Below are 18,696 nucleotides of genomic sequence, written 5' to 3' on the forward strand. Positions count from 1 at the left end.
TTTAAGAACCCAAGAGTATTTTTCGATCCTTCAAAGTATATATTCCCGATCTTAATTAATAGCGAAATCGAGTATCTGTCATTCTGTCTGTTGAAATTTATTTTCTGAAGACCCAAACATTTTTTGATGGGGACTTTATATGGGGGTGTAGGTCATTTTCTGAAGGGGACCTTACATGGGAGGGTAGGGTCAATTATGGACCGATCCTCATAAAATTTGGTAGAAAGATTTTGGTTCCTACAGAACTTGTTTATGTCTAATTTCGTAGCTATACTGGAATTTTAAAGCAGTTATTACTGCTAAAATTGTTTTCCGGGGGGCCACTTGTATGGGGACTGTAGTAGACCGATATTACCCATTTTCAATACCAAATAAACTGCAGCAACTAAAAATATTTCTGCAAAATGCCAGCTCTCTAGCTCGTTCCGATTGGACTCTATCGTTTTTCCAACAGACATACGGACATGGCTAAATCGTCTTAGAATTTAATAAGTGTCAAGTAACCCCAACTTTTAAAATCGATGTCTTCCGATTTTGACGAAATTTTGCACCAAGGTTAGTATTATTGGATAGTAGGTCAGACACAATTTCAGCTCTATCGGTCAAGAACTTCCGGACTTAAAAGGGGGTAAAAATAGAACATTTTAGTCATACAGGGCTTTATTCAAATGAGTGTAACATTTCACCTATTGGTCCTAGCAAAAATTCAGTTTAGATAGCTATTTCTTCATTCTTTTCAAATTTTTTTTTTTTTTTGTTTTAAAATTAAAAAAAAATTAATATTTTTTTCAAAATGGACTTTTTTTTGCTTAAAAGAAAGCTTGTACAATTTCCTTGAAGGGCTTTGTAGTCCTATAATGGGATGCGAGTGATATCGATATCTATCAAAAAAAATATTTTTGAACTCAAGAATAAAAGTGATTTCAATATTTGTCACTTAATTTTCGCCCTTTTTTCAGAATGTTGTATTTTTTTACTCAAAAGAAAGCTTAGGCAATTTCCTTTAAGAGCTTTGTGGGCACTTAGTGAAGATTTCTAGCAGCCGAATATAGAGCTCTTACTTGTTGGTATTCATTTAAAATTTTCTTTTTCATCAAAATTGTTTTCCTCTAGAGTCAGATTTTTCACTAATAATCAGATTTTTCTATAAAATAATATTTTTTATTAAATATCTCATATTTTTCACAGACACTAAAAATCGAAATTTTCACTCAAAATTTGAATTTTTTCTAAAAAAATAAATTTTCTCTTAAAATCATATTTTCCCTAAAATCAGAAAATTCAAAATTTTACACAAAATATCCAATTGTTTTCTAAAATTCAAATTTTTCACTTAAAATCCGCATTCCACTAAAAATCTGAATAATTTAATCTTTTTTGGTTCTGTCTTTTTGGTACGATTTTTATTGCTGATGAAATGAAATTAACAAAATATCCTGTATCAATCCAAATATAAACAACAACGCAGCACAGTGGATTGAAAACGTCAATTATAAATAAAATTTTTATGATTTTTTTTGTTAAATAAATCCTTATGTGCAATAATTCATTCCGTTAAAAAAATATATATGCATGAATATTAGGTATTAAAAAGATTTCTTTATAGCTCTATAATATTATTTTTATGAAAATAAATTTAATAAAAATCATTTAAACACACACATACACAATAACGCAACAGTAAAACCAAAGCCATCCATCTATCCACTTAGCCAGCCACCTGCTGGTGTAAACGAGATGGCTTGATGGTTGATCGCAGGAATGACTATTAGTTATATACTCATGTATGTTTGTATATACATTTATGTATAAATATTTATTATATAAAATTTTACTTTCATGTCTTTACTATGAATATTCATTACCATGTCTGTTTAACATGTAATGTATATGTATGTGTGTTCACACAAAACTTACAAAATGTTACCAGTAGTTTTTTTTTACAAGGAGTCAAGGAGTAACAATTTTAAAAGATTTTTTAAATTTTGATTTCTTGCTGACACTTTTCATTTTGTCTCCTTTGTAACTCCAAGTAGACAAGAAGGTAAACAATCAACAATCGACAATAGTTGACCTCCTTTTGTGATCCTGAACTACGGGGTACTATTTTATTAGTATTCGTGTGTTTGTAAAAGTAGTTATGTATGTTTTCATATATCGAATGTCAATGACGTACATTTGAATGTACGTATGTATGTATGAATGCCATTGTAAGGAAAATGAAGAGGCAAACGAAAAAAAAAAACATTTAAAACTTAAACAACATGATTGACAAGTGACAGACGTAACCATTGCTTTAACAGTAGCATGTTTGTTTATTTGTCTTGTTTGCCTGAATGACGGACTAACTGACGGCATGACTGTTTCCACTGATGGCATGATATGAATGTAGAAACGAACAACAAAATTTACTGTTATACTAGTAAGTAAACAATAACGAAGCTACCACCATCAACCTCCCGCAGCCATTAAAATAATTATATTCATATTTGTGTTTTTTGCATTACACTCAAATATTAAAATAGTTATTTTTTGGTTAATACTATTATAAATGTAAGCACATTTATTCTCCCTGTATCAGAAAATAGAGGAAAAGTAGCAATTTCTGCACTTAAACATATTTCAGAATTAAGGCATAATAATCTCTTCTTGAACAAATTAAGTTGTAAAAAGTCGTTTGTTTAAGTATCTCTGGTGCGAGTTGGAAGTAAATGCTGTTTTAGGCATCAAAGATTAAAATTTTTCAGAAAGTATCAAACTTTCTTAGGACTAAAAAAAGGTATTGAAATGTACCAAAAAAATTTTAGTTATTTATGAAAATTCTTCGAGTGTTTTATTACTAAATACACTCGGCAGACATGATGGCAGCTACTGGTTGCTGTATGTTTCAATAATATTACCATTATATTGATTCTTTGTCATGCTTTAACTAGTAATATTTGTGTGACGTTTAAATTTTTTTTTTTTAATTTTATTCGGGTTAAAATAAAACTGTATGAATGAAGCAACAAAATGTCAATTTTAATAAATACAAACAGACGGACTGAGAGACACGCCGGATGTGAATGTTATGCTATTTAGTTCAATATATATTTATTTATGTCACAAAAGGATTGTGTTTGTATGAGTATGTGTATGTTACCAATTAACACACATACATATGTTTACGAAGTATTTACCCACATAAGTATATTTATCTAAGTGTATCTGAATAGATAAGTATGTTATTTTGAATATACATATGTACTTTATAATACTCTTTGCAATTACAAATGTATAGACAGTTAATCGATAATACTGGGCAACTGATTTTATATTTATTGTTGATGTAAAAGATTTCTTAGATTCTCTACAAAATTCGGGATGCCTATTTAATCACCTTTATGTTCAGCATAAAAATTATGTTTTAAAATCCTGCTACCTCTTTTCTTTAAGTCCCATTCCTCATACAATATTTTGTTGTTTAGTGTAGTCACAAATTTATAATTGTTAAATATTATTTTAAAAAAATGAAAGCATCAATAGCAGCGGTAGGTACAAAGAGAATTAGCTAATTTGCTTAATTATAGCCTCTAGTTAGGAGATTATCATTCAGATGTTTGTAATGGACTACACCCTCCTTAAAGTACACCCATCGATTCAGGATATCTATGTATATAAGTCGGTGTTACGATGGCCGTTTTTATCAAAGGAACCGGGACAAAGTCTGTTTGATTTGATTGAAATCGGTCCATTATTTCACCTTATAACATAAACCCGAACTTCCCGAATATGGGCTTTTATGTTAAATGACTAATATCTCGACAAATCGTCACAACTATGTTATTGACGGCCCCACCAATTTTCGTAATGGTAGGTGAATTTGGTCTTAGTCCTCACTAATACATTAAGATTTAAATCAATGAAAAACAAACATTTCCTCAGGGACGAACATGAATCTGCTTTTCATCCAAACACCCAGCAATTAGTCGAAATGCTTTACGCGAACTCCTGCAGTGTTGACCTTATTTCACAGAGGTACTTTCTCAATCACTGGATGAGCTGACTACACGACTCGTTACCGACCCATTGTGCTTGTTACACGGCGGTGGAAATTTGTTTACCAGTTTCTGCCGGTCCACTTACAAGCATTTAGCTCAAGTACACGAGCTATCTAATCTCTCACCATTGCTGCCACGTTTCTTAACTTCCAAATGCAATAACATCATTTCCGTTTACAACCACGCCTAAGGGATGGCCTAGAGACGTATTCGTTAGACCGAAACGCGAACCCATCAAATAAGCCGAGGACTTGTTCTTACTCAAAGAGAACACCATGTGGTAAATCTGGTATGAATAGACTAAGCCCTTAGCATACCTGACCAAGGAAGGAAAATTCAAATGTACCTTTCATCCATTTATCCCGTATCATATACACTTAACACAAACTAATTCCAATGCTTAGTTCTACAGTCACTCCTCTGTGGGGTATCTGTTGTCTTGGCAATAGCACCGAACTTATCCCGAATTTTAGACTTTATCGTACATCAGACTTTTGACCATCATATTCTGTGACCTCAGTGACCTCTCCAATAACCGTGAAATGACAAAGTCCGTTTCAGGTACCCATTCCCGTGGTACCTGATTATGCGGTTCTCTGCTTTGATCCCATGTCAATTCATTCCAAGGAAGGTCCGAAGATACATTTGATCATCACCAGTTTATATTCCCGGCAGACTAGAGGGGGGGCACTCAGCAAATACATACATTATCCACTTTAAGTGTTTCTCTTTGTACTACACAACTACATAGATTCCTTTCGTTTCCTGGCGGCTTCACAAGCCGCCCACTGTTTTAACAGCATCTCCTTTCCAGTTGAGGCTTGCTTATCAAATATTTCAATTATTTACTATTTATTTATTTACTCTCACTCCGTCTTTTCATCTTGTTTAAAAGTCATTTTGGTTTTTTTTGTTAAAAATATCTTGAATTATTTCTTTATTATTATATTGTCTATATTTATTTAATTGTTTTTAATTACATTTTCATGTTACTGTTGGTTTATGCAATGATTTATTTTTTGTCTGTTTGTTCTGAATATGAACAGTTTAATTTGTTGATTTTACTAATGAATTTAATTTATGGGCAAAGTGTTTAAAAATAAAATGAAAATTAACAAGAATTTCTCTTTAGTTGGTATAATTAAACAAATATTTGTTTGTTAAAAGGATTTGCTAATAAAGTTTTCAAAATAGATTGGTTTGCTTAAGATAATAAATTATTTAGGAGAAAAGATTATATTTGTCTTAAAAGTAGAAAATTAAAGAAAATTCAATTAGGAATTAAATGTCAATATTTGAAAAGGTGTTGTCGTATAAGAAATGAAATTATAATTGGTGCTTTCAAAAGTTATTTTTCTATCAATGTGAAAATTTTAATTGCCGGAGTCCCTTCGACTCTACTTGACGATAACCACTTAAAGTCTATATTTGGTTTTATGTTAGAGAAAGGCAAAAATAACCACAATGTTTTTAAGAAATGTCCTAATATTGTATCCACCAATAACTGACCTTCTAAAACTCCAGATCTAAGTCACACGTAGAAGTTTATCTTGCGAGTTATTCTTCCGAGTGCAACGATATGTCGAATTATCGCTCAATATCTGCAACGAAGAGGAGGACAAACATAAGAAGAAAAAGAGCTCGCCGTATTCTGAATAAGATAGGCAGGGAAAAAGAAAAAGAGCCACCACCTTACGCCAAAGTTGCCAAAAAACGACATCGGGACGAACACAGCATAATGAAAGGCAAAATCCCAAGATACTAGTACAATAATTTGAAAGACATGGTAGAAGATAGTGGACCATACAACCACTTCTGAGGGCAAGTGACCAATAGAAAGCATCAGCTGAGAGCTCAGCATGGGTGTAATGTTGATGAAGTTGGCATCTGACGAAAGTACTGGCATCCTGAATAAATATTCCTACTCCTTAGAACTGTGCTTGGCAGGGTCTGGTCAAGAGTCAACTGTCTGCACAAATTCAACTGTTTATATTTAAGGATGAATCTGGGAATCCAATATCAATCTAATCCGTGGATAGACTTGCCAACAACAAAGGTAGGGCTTATTTCCTTTAAAGCTGTCATCTTCAAAATTGAGAAGGTGTCGATCGAGATACCTAAAACGGTGTCCAGATCGTCACTGACCACTACAGATAACGTGGAGGAATCAAATCATAAAAGCGTAAAGGAAATCATCAACTCTCAAGAAGACAGTGCAGCTGTCATATAAGACATTACATGTGAAACACGATTTAAAATGTCCTTCCGTCTTGTGGTCATATTAAAGGATGCAGTCTTGAAGATAACTTAAGAAACGGACTTTGCAATTTGTTTAAATTCTTGTTTATTTAATTACAAATTGATTTGAAGATGATTTCATATAAATTACTGCAATTCATATGTAAATATGCCTCAAACTCATTAACATTTTAATAAAGCTAATGAAGCATAAATTTGCACACACAAAGCAAAAAATATTCAAGCATTTCTTCAAAATGAATGAAAAACTATTTTCAAATACTTTGCAAACTTTTTTTTATTATTTTTCTAGCACCCCCTACACACAAATAAAAGGCAAAAAAATATTATAATAAAAATTCCACATTAACATACAAAGAATGAATGAATATATCCACTAGAAAACTGATTTAAGTATTTTTATACCTTTACTTTTAGCATTTTGTATTCAGAAATTCAACTGCAATCAACAACTTGAATAAAAAGCTAAAGTGCTTTTTATATGATTTCTTCAACTGTTTCAAATACTGCAGCCGAACAAAATTGAAGTCATATACAAAAATATCGAAAATGAAAAAAATAATATGTTTAAACAAATAACTAAAAGCATAAGAATTTTCCTTTTTGGGTGTATGTGTAGTTTAAGGCATCATTAAGTTGTCAAAAGATACAGGAAGAAAATCTAACAAAATCTAAAATGTATAATGGGAATGTCACTCATGAAGATTGTCTTTAAGTTTTGAGAAATTCCATCAATAAATGGAAATGGAAAAAAATAAAAAGAATTTTCTCATATGTGTGAGTATTTGCTAAAAATCATACAATCATCAGGCAACTATTGGTTGCATATTAAACCCTTTAGTTTGGGGTTTCAATACTCAAAAAATGACTCTACAACTAGTAATGTCACACGGATTACAACACACTTTAAAATAAGTTATAAATGGATAATCCGCTTCTCTCTCCACCCTCTAATGTAAAATAACCAACATACTGTCAAAAGATTTAAAAATAAACATTTCAGAAAAATCTTTATAAAATGGATTCATTGACCACTTCTAAAACTACTGGAACTATTTAAAAGAATTTACATTTTTTTTTTCTTGCAAATATGCGTCTGTGTGCCATTTAAACTAAATAGTCATACAAAATGCTAGAAATCGACACACACACACACAGATAGAAAGTTAGGAAAAAAAACATTTCAAAATAAAACTAAAAGCGCACAAAAAAGTAATTTTCAATATGGATGGAAATGTCATCAGTTCAACTGCTACAAAAACATCTGATCTTTGAATATAAAAAAGACATAAAAACTCTCCAGTGAACAAACAAATTTTCTATTTATCGTAAAATGTTGCAGTAAAAGAAATGAAACGAAAACAAAAATAACAAATCACTGCAAAAAAACACTCACACACAGACACACACATCAAAATTGGAATAATATATTATACACACATTCATATGCATTTTTGTCTCCAAAAAGAATAAAGCAGGAAAAGTGCTCTTTTTTATAATTTTATATATTTTATTTTTCTTTGATTTATTTAAATGATGGAATTTTATGATTTCATTGGTTTAGAAAGCATTGCAGTAATAAGAACATTTAAGCAAAAAGATATATAAAAAAGCAATTTAAAATCAAGGTTATAAATTGCTTAATTTAAGTAATAAATAATAAATATTTTTTAATAAAAGGTATGTTTGACTTGGATCCGAGTCTTCAATCATTGTATGAAACATATATTTAAGAATCTTCTGTAATTATTAAACATTTAATTAACGTTTAATAAAATTGTTAAATTTAAAAATTCGAATTTTGACTTCATAAGACCATAGGGAACTGAAGCACTTTAGTCTGTATTTTTTCCAATAATAGAGTCATATATGTCATATACGTATGGTTTACTAACGGGTCCAAACACACAGATGGTGATACTGGAGCAGGCATTTGTGATCCTAACTTCTAGAAGGCAATCTCCACGGGAAAATATCCCGCGAGTGCTTGAGAAGAAGGTCAGACAACCAAGCAGCACTCAAGGCCTTACTGCTGTAATGGACTTCGTGTCCTCTTTGAATGAACAGTGTAAACAATATGTTGGGTACCAGGCCATGAAGGTCATTCCGAAACGAACGGGCAGACTACTTAGCTTATCACCCACTTATCGGCCCTGAACCATTCTTTGGCATCCAACAAGGTTATGTCAGACAAAGATGCGTATCGTGAGTCGAATCGGAATTTGCTCGCCACTGAGGTGCCACTGGGCTTAGACAGACAAAGCGCTTAATTATCAAGAGAAGAATCCCAAAAGTTGTTATCGCTTAACAAAAGTGATCTCAGAATACACTAACGGGACTACTCACGGGACGCTGTGGTCTCAGATATCATCAATTCATCCTAGGAAACGCCTTATCGAAGCTATGCTGATTTTATGGCTGTCAGGAGAAAACCTAAAAACACATATTGTGCAAATATCCAACATTAAGTCCCGAAGGATATATTCAACCTCTCGCCAAACAAACCTGTTATTTTTATACGTGAATTAAACCTTTTATGGTGAAACCATGGGCTGCACAAAAGATCCAAAACAGGGTCGTAGTGCTTTGGGCTCTCTCTAATCTAATATATGTATCTCCTGATTTTTATACTTTTATTTAAATCTTTATCTATAGAAATTTTGGACTTATAACTTTATGAAATGCTAACTTACTATGAAATTTTTTAAGTGAAATAGACATTTTAGTCCCACAAAAGTATATGTATATTCTGGGAAGATTACAAGGCGATCTACTCGTGTCTAACCGTAAGTCCATCGGTCAGTCCATCTGTTGAAATTACAATAGGAATCAAACAAGACGCTAGAGCTAGCTACAATTTTTGATATTAAAAAGGGATAATATTGGCTCACGATTTTCAGAGGGGGATTTTTTAGGGGGTATAATCAATGGCTTTAAAGCCCAATTTAGGGGGTCCGGTTGTATGACTGCTAGGTGAAATAATGAACTGATATCAACCAAATTCAATAGGATTCATCCTTGGGTCAAAAGCAATACTAATTAAAATTCAAAATTGCGACCTGTAGGTTGATTACAAGGTTAACATGGACATACAGACAGATGGACGAACATGATTCAATAGACCCAGAAAATGATTCTAAGCCGATTGGGCGTATTAATTCTTTAGTTATAAACATCAGCCAACATCCAATATCACGAATTTATGGAAAGTTATTGAATTTAAATGAGCGGTGTAGAAACAAAGGCAGCTATCTCCATTTTTTGCATTTTTCGATTTGCATAAGAAAAAAAACTATCAGGCCTGTCACAGTATTCCATTCCGATCGAAAGTGGAATTATCTTTCCTAATTTTCTTCTTCAAAAAAGGAAAATGACAACTTTTTCAGGTTGAAACCACTTCACTTCTTCAACGTGGGATTGACAATAGTTTAAAGATATTATTTTTTTTAAGTTTTCATCGATTTATTTACAAGTTATAATTCCACTTTCGATCGGAATGGAATTCTGTGACAGGCCTCTATATTTCTAAAAATATTAATATTTTACTTTACCTTCCAACATAGTAGAATATAACTTGAAGAAGATATAGAGAAAGTTTGAAACAAATTTATACAGTAGTTTAGCAGAAATTTGGATCCAAAGTTTATAGAAAAAGTCATGAATTAAATAGAGATTGCTTTTTACAACTCTCAAATGGCGTTGAACCAACTTCATCAACTGTTTCACAAAATTTATCTTAATCTCAATATTTTGAAACAGAAATTGCTAGAATTGGTAGTTTTTCCCACTGTGCAAAATAAAATATTTTTTTTTTTTTTTTTTTTTTTTTTGAATATTTGAAACTTAATAAATTTTAATGTATCTTTGTTATATTTATTTTACAAGAAAAAATTAATTTAAAATAATTGCTTCTAAAACCAAAAGCCCAATTAAAGGTCCTTTTTTTAACAATTAATCAAAATTTAATATCATTCTATGCATTAGTTGTAATTAATTTATGGTAAAAATTTGTTAACAAAATATAAATATACAATGACAAGGCTAATTTCAAGCCCTCCAAACATCTATACTAGCACACACGCACGTGTACAAAGGCATAAAGAAATAAACCCTGCAGTTTGGGGACACAGTCTTGAGGACAGTATGACATTTTATTAGAACAATTAAATTTGCAAAAGCATTACCTTTTATCGGCTTAAACGACTATTTACTTTTTAAAATGAAATATGGAAGTAACAGATTTTTAGTGGCTACATTCTAGATTACCTGGGTCATCTAAAATAACCACATTACTTCTCTTTGTAATACAGAATTTGTCAAATGAGTCAATAATTTATGAAATACGAGCCAATCAAGTAATTAAATAATTATGGGGAAAATGCTTCCTAAAGGGATACATTTGTGGAATATTTACTCAAATATATACACAAACATTGAAAACAATAGCAAACAAAAGTTTGTAACAACAAAACAACATGAAACATCCCACTCAATGACATGTATGGAATTTTAATTAGTTAAACAAAACAAACCCTAAAAATAACAAACAAATAAATAGCTAAAAACGAAACATAAACATTAACACAACCAAATTGTAATGTAAAAGTTATGAGAGGAAAATTTGTTAAACAATTAATTTTAAATATTTTGTTTTGGGAAATTTTTGGTTGAGTAAAACTTTTTTGCAAATTATTTGTTTGCAAATTATTTGTTAAAAACTGTTAAATGGTTATAAAATGATTTATGTCTTTTTAGAAATTTTAATAAAATATTATAAAAATATGAATGAGAAACTAGAATAGAGTTCTTATTATTATGGAAAACCTTTTTAAATTTTGGCAGTTTGTTAGGGAATTACTTACATATGTTAAAGGCATATGTATAAAAATTAATTGGCTGTATTATAGGGTATGATATTTTTTCCTTTCTAAAGCAATAAATCATAAACAAATCAATTTTTGAAAAATAAAATTTTTTTTGTTCATTTCAACCTCTAACAACCTCTTTCCAAACACACAACTTTATTTTTCCTCATTTACTGTGGTTGTCTAAACGGATTTCTGTGAAATTTTACCGTTTAAGTATTTATTTTACAAATCAGATTTCCCTTTTTTCAAAAAAGTCATCCATCCATCCACACATACACATGTGTATTACACTTGACTGTTTTCTACAAATACCATGATAAAGAGGAGTCGACAAAAGTAAATTTTTTTTGTTGTATATTTGTTTATTTATTTAAACAATCTATTTAATGAATTTCGGTTATTTTATTTAGTTTCCGGTTTATTAAGTTTTCATACCAACACATCCATCATATATTTATACACATTTAAATGATAAGGGTCGGTCTTGTCTGTATGAGTTGGCAATGAAGTTTGTAACACATTTTGAATACTCATGAGGGTCTAAATGTAAAATGTATAGAAATAAAATATTATTGATCTTTTTTAATATAAAAAAATTAAGTTTTTAATATTTTCAAAAAGAAAGACCTTCATAACTCATGAAAATGTTAAGGGATTAAGTCATTATTTTCTTTTACTGCAAATATATTTTTCTTTTGTATTGAAATGGAGCCAAAAAAAAAAAAAAAAAAAAAAAAAACTTATTTCAAAAATTTTCTTAACCAAATGAGAATTATATTGTTAGAAAGTTAATGTAAGCATTTTAATTGTAATCTTGTTATAGTGTGCACTTCCGTCACTTCTAGATGATAGGTCATTTAAAAAGCTTCTGTATGTCTGTATAAGACCCCATCGTGTCTCATATAGGATGAGGGAAGACCACAATAATCATACTTTGGCGATTATATGCTTAAGCAATATGATCACCTTATCGCGAGTAAGATACTTCTGGGTGACTTAAGCGATTAAAATATTTTCCATAGCCAACCAGACGAATCTATTCCAAAGTCAAAGATCCCTGATGCTAAGGTAAAATTCTGTATTGGTTGGGACCAGAAGGTTTATAGCTATTATGAGGAGTTAAAATCTAACCAGTCTATCACAGGGAACACGTTCCGAAGTAACTGATTTGTTGACCCTAAAACGTGCAAAATATGCGTACTGACATGATCGGTTATATGTTGCAAAACTATGTAGAAGACCAGACCTTGCCCTCCTTCTACTATTTTCGATCGATACAGAATGCTCTCTCTGGGGCACACTTCACTGCAAAACTGGGTATCCGAAACTGGCTTGTTTCTTTCTAGATACTGTAAGGTATTTACGAGTTGCCTTAAACAAATATCTGAAACATTACAACTTGTTAGGCAAATTCCTCCCCTCCAACCTACTCGTAAAAGTTACTTGTATTATTTTTATACTTAAGTATGTTGTAAGTATGTCTATGTGAGAGTAAAAGTATGTAAATATGTATTAAATACTTACATACATATGTATAACGACATGTGTAATGCTAAAACCAAATTAATGTTGAATTTAATTCAAATGGAATTTACAAACTTTTTTTGTCGTTTCTCTAAGGTATAACAGACATATGTACAAATGTATGTATGGACCTTAAATAAGGATATGTGGTATGGTTAGGTTGGTTAATTTTTTATTTCGAAAAATATACTATAGATTTTTATAGGTAAAGTAGGTAGTAAGTATTCCAACCATTAAAGTATATACATATGTATATCGTATATGTACATAAAACATTCAACACACATTTAACTGAAAGATACACTACTTGAAAAATTGACTACAGCAGATGCAAATATTAGAAAACATACACCTGTGTTTGTGTTAAATGGAGAAAAATCATAAAAAACTTAATGTGTAGTTGGTTTATGTGGAAAACTATAAGATATATCCCTACAGTTCAGGGTGGAAGTCCCATAATGTTTTCTAAGATTTTATTTTAGTCTTGGTCATAGGATGAATTATTTTCTTTAACATGCCTGTCCTACAGAAGTAAAAAACAGGAATATTTAAAGAAAATCCTATATAGATTACTTAGGGACTGATTACCTGTTAGATTACTAGAAGATCCTAAAGCGTCGATTATAAAGATTAAAAATATGTAAACTATACCAAAAATATATAGCATTTATTTAGCCAAGTATTTGAGATAAACTACTTTCTAAAAACGATGCAGTGCCTACTAGTGAAATTGTTAGGATGAAATGTTACATACATATGTTTAGTAAATATGTGTATTTATGCGTTTTTAATGGTATCATATGGATTTTCCCCATGTTTTTTACTTTATTTTTTTCTTATTCAATATTTTATGATTGTGGTATATTTTTCATATAATTAAGACATCTTGAGAGGTAGTAGTTGATTTATAATGGATTTAAGTAGAAGGTTATTTAATGGCAACACATGCTAAAACACAAGTTTTTTTGTGGCAATTAAATGAATATATTTTTTTCTGTTAAAGGTGTAAATTAAGCAATGCTACATATAATGTTGAGAATTTTTGGGAAAATATGTATGGTAAATTTTTTGGTATTTAAGATTTGTAATGTAGAGAAAGTAAAACATTTAGAAAGTTTTATTTTAAATTAAACCATGAAAGTTATTGATGACACTGGTCTACTAACTAACTAACTAACTAACTAACTAACTAACTAACTAACTAACTAACTAACTAACTAACTAACTAACTAACTAACTAACTAACTAACTAACTAACTAACTAACTAACTAACTAACTAACTAACTAACTAACTAACTAACTAACTAACTAACTAACTAACTAACTACTAACTAACTAACTAACTAACTACTAACTAACTAACTAACTAACTAACTAACTAACTAACTAACTAACTAACTAACTAACTAACTAACTAACTAACTAACTAACTACTAACTAACTAACTAACTAACTAACTAACTAACTAACTAACTAACTACTAACTAACTAACTAACTAACTAACTAACTAACTAACTAACTAACTAACTAACTAACTAACTAACTAACTAACTACTAACTAACTAACTAACTAACTAACTACTAACTAACTAACTAACTAACTAACTAACTAACTAACTACTAACTAACTAACTAACTAACTAACTACTAACTACTAACTAACTAACTACTACTAACTAACTAACTAACTAACTACTAACTAACTAACTAACTAACTAACTAACTAACTAACTAACTAACTAACTAACTAACTAACTAACTAACTAACTACTAACTAACTACTAACTAACTAACTACTAACTACTAACTAACTAACTAACTAACTAACTAACTAACTAACTAACTAACTAACTACTAACTAACTAACTAACTAACTAACTAACTAACTAACTAACTACTAACTAACTAACTAACTACTAACTAACTAACTAACTAACTAACTAACTAACTAACTAACTAACTAACTAACTAACTAACTAACTAACTAACTAACTAACTAACTAACTAACTAACTAACTAACTAACTAACTAACTACTAACTAACTAACTAACTAACTAACTAACTAACTAACTAACTAACTAACTAACTAACTAACTACTAACTAACTAACTACTAACTAACTAACTAACTAACTAACTAACTAACTAACTAACTAACTAACTAACTAACTAACTAACTAACTAACTAACTAACTAACTAACTAACTAACTAACTAACTAACTAACTAACTAACTAACTAACTAACTAACTAACTAACTAACTAACTACTACTAACTAACTAACTAACTAACTAACTAACTACTAACTAACTAACTAACTAACTACTAACTAACTAACTAACTACACTAACTAACTAACTAACTAACTAACTAACTACTACTAACTAACTAACTAACTAACTAACTAACTAACTAACTAACTAACTAACTAACTAAACTAACTAACTAACTACTAACTAACTAACTAACTAACTAACTAACTAACTAACTAACTAACTAACTAACTAACTAACTAACTAACTAACTAACTAACTAACTAACTACTACTAACTAACTAACTAACTAACTACTAACTAACTAACTAACTAACTAACTAACTAACTAACTAACTAACTAACTAACTAACTAACTAACTAACTAACTAACTAACTAACTAACTAACTAACTAACTAACTAACTACTAACTAACTAACTAACTAACTAACTAACTAACTAACTACTACTAACTAACTACTAACTAACTAACTAACTAACTAACTAACTAACTAACTAACTAACTAACTAACTAACTAACTAACTAACTAACTAACTAACTAACTAACTAACTAACTAACTAACTAACTAACTAACTTACTAACTAACTAACTAACTAACTAACTAACTAACTAACTAACTAACTAACTAAATAACTAACTAATTAACTAACTATTCGGGCCTATCCATTCCACACATGGTATAAAAAGTACGTCGAAAAAGTATATCAGTTTCCACGGCAAAGAATAGGGGCTGCGGTTTGTCACTCTTCAAAACTTAGTTCCAAAACATATATATTATACACAGAGGGATAAAGAAATATACACGCCTGGTACCAAATTGACACCAAACTGTTTATGATTTTTCAATACCAACCGTGGTAAAAGTATGACAACACTATGTAATTTGACAACATTACAACAATTCGTTGTCTAAATCTAAATTTTATACACATCCGTTGTCTAAATGTTAACAAACAATTCGTTGCTAATAGTGAGCTTACCACGTTTGTTAACATTTAGACAACGGATGTGTATAAAATTTAGATTTCGAATTGATGCAATGTTGACAACGTTGCGTTGTTAACATTACATAAATAGTGTTGTCGTACGTATGTATATACTTTGACAACGGATGTTATGGTTTAAGAAGGTTTGTGAATGGTTTTAAAAGGTTTTTGCACCAAAATGACCCGATAATAAGATTTTCGTTATTAGAACATCAATGGCTACCGCGTAGTGATATATGTGAACACTGGTGTCCCGAGGTTACTTTTTGAAATTTTCTCGAGTTAGAGCGTTCACAACTATAGTATCCTTCGAAAATATTTTTTATTTTTTTTTTTCTTTAAGAGAAACAGATTTGCCTTTAAAAAATTACTTTTCTTGAATTATGTAAATGAGAGATTTATTATAGGAACTAAACAACTTCCCCATTTTTGCAATTTTTTGAAAAACCACATTTTCTAATTGTCTACATTAATATTTAATTATATTCACTTTATTGTTGGGCATAAATAAATAAATAAGTAAGTTTAATAGTAAATGATTGTCCTATTCTTATTATTATGAAATAATTATATAATTAACTTACAATAGGTATCCGTTGTTAAACGATCAATGGTGTCCTGTTTCAATTTGGAGCTTTTCTTCCCCATATTTGCGGCACTAAACACTCTCACTCAACCACTTGCACGCGCAGACACACTCACTTTACTTTAAGTGGTGTCCTTTTTTTTTCTTCTTCTAACTGTCTGTTATTTTTATGGCAATGGTTGTTGTCCTGTTAGTAATTCTTATTACTTTTTGCTTTGGCTTATTTTATGTTTAAAAAAATACTCGTGGCCAGTTGCAGACTTAAGGGTCTTTTGTCCAATATTGTTGTTGTTGTTAGTAGTAGGAGTGTTATAGGTATTGGCGGTGTTGCTGATAATGATGGCAGGACATTTAAACTGATGAAGGGGCTGTTTTGACGTTTAGGCTGTCTTTTTGCGCCGCTCTGACTGATTGACTGATTGGTTTAGTTACTTTGTTTTTTTATTATTGCTGTTGTTGTTATTCCTTAATACAATTCAGTTGTAATTGTATTATTATATGTACTATATATTGATTTTTTTGTTTTTGTTTTGTAGCTTCTTTTATTTAATTTTCTTTGTTATAGCAGTAAGTAAATAGTTTGTTGTTTTCTTGTTTTATATTGAAATTTGTTTTTTATCTTTGTGTTGTCCAGTTTTTCCTTGCTTCTTATATGCTAAAAATTTTCATTGTTTTCTATGGTTTTCGTAGTTTTACCAACAATATTTAGGGACAAATAGAGGCCAAGATAGCGTCTGTTAACATTTGATGTCATAATTGATTACATTGATATTTAATTTGTTTATTGACAGCCTATAAAAAACAAGAGAAAAAAAACAACAAATGGAAAATTAATTTTATTTTAATTTCAATCAATTTTATTATAATTTATTATGCAAAAGTGGTTTTATTCGATGATATATAGAAATTTAATTTATTTAACAATTTTGTGTGGGCAGATTCCTGGTTAACCATTATTTGTATTTGTCCCTACTGATTGATTAATTGCGGTTATAATGGCGTGTAATTAATAGCTAGTGTATTTGTTATATTATTTGTTTCTGTCACATATTCACCACCTGTTTAAATGTAAATCGCTTATTTACTATAAGACTGGCATAACTAAAATTTCGATTTTTTTGGCACTGAGTACTATAAAATATGAAAAGTTCGTAAATCTTTCATATAGTTTTAACTATTTCCAGAATTCTCTATTATTTTGGGAATTAGAGTGATTTTTGTAAATTAAGTTTAAGTAAATTCAGTTAAGAAACATAATAATCTTTACAAATTATTATTACATTTTTCAATTCTTAGGATTTAGTTCAAAGTTACTTAAGAAAATTTAACATTGAAAGACATTTTTCTCAAAAAGCTGTTTTTACACTTATATCAGTCTTATATTAAATGAGCTATATATGAATTTATGATCGAATATTAACTTACACCTTTGTTTATTGTTAAATTTTTATTATTAAATATTCTGTTTTTTTTTTTTCTTATAAATAATAGAAAAACATTGTTGCTTTAAACTAAATTATTAAATGCTGTTGCAATTCCCATGACTGGATAAAATTTCAAAGTAGCTTGGGGCTAGAGTAATTTTATGAGTTGAAAGTCCTATTAATTGTTTCATCGAAGCAATTAAATTGTATATTTTTTTAATATTACCGTGTTTAATTATTTCAGAACGAAACAGGTGTTGTTAAGACACCCTTATAATAATTGCTGAGAATTTAATGTGTCTTCTTATGTGATATAATAAAAATCCATAAAAAAAATATATATTTTTTCAATATTCATAGAACATTCTATGAACATTGAACATATATTTCAACAAGAATGCCTAAGTGCTTAACGTGAACTCCTGTCTTGACGGCCTTATTTCACGGTGGTCTCTCACCCACTGGGTAGAATTGAGAACGGTCTATCACGTGCCCCGTGTTACTTCGATGAAGAACACTCAGATGGCCATTTTTGCCGGTCCATGTACAATCACTTTGCAACTCGAGCTTTCTACCGAGAACTTCCCTGAAGTAAAAGGTATACTAAATTAATACAAGGGAGTCTTTCCCAATCGTTCACAACCATACATACATCAGTTCCATTCTCAGACCAGAAAGAACGATCTACGGAATGACAGGCAACTACCGAGTATCAACCTGAAAATTCCCCA

At 30.0% G+C, this 18,696-nt stretch overlaps 1 protein-coding gene across 3 annotated transcripts in view; it reads right to left on the reverse strand.

Annotated features, from left to right (window-relative positions):
• LOC119606263 (frequenin-1) overlaps window positions 1-18,696 on the reverse strand; it is a 74,456-nt gene that overhangs the window by 32,492 nt on the left and 23,268 nt on the right. For all 3 annotated transcript variants that reach the window (XM_037959698.1, XM_037959700.1, XM_037959699.1), the window contains exon 2: window positions 16,540-17,333. In XM_037959698.1, the coding sequence (XP_037815626.1) occupies window positions 16,540-16,603 (64 nt within the window). In that variant the 5' untranslated portion in view covers window positions 16,604-17,333. The remainder of the gene's footprint in view (window positions 1-16,539; window positions 17,334-18,696) is intronic.

Source organism: Lucilia sericata, unplaced genomic scaffold (assembly GCF_015586225.1).
Source record: "Lucilia sericata isolate MDLA Ls3-8-SP2 unplaced genomic scaffold, ASM1558622v1 Contig000565F_arrow, whole genome shotgun sequence".
NCBI lineage: Eukaryota > Metazoa > Arthropoda > Insecta > Diptera > Calliphoridae > Lucilia > Lucilia sericata.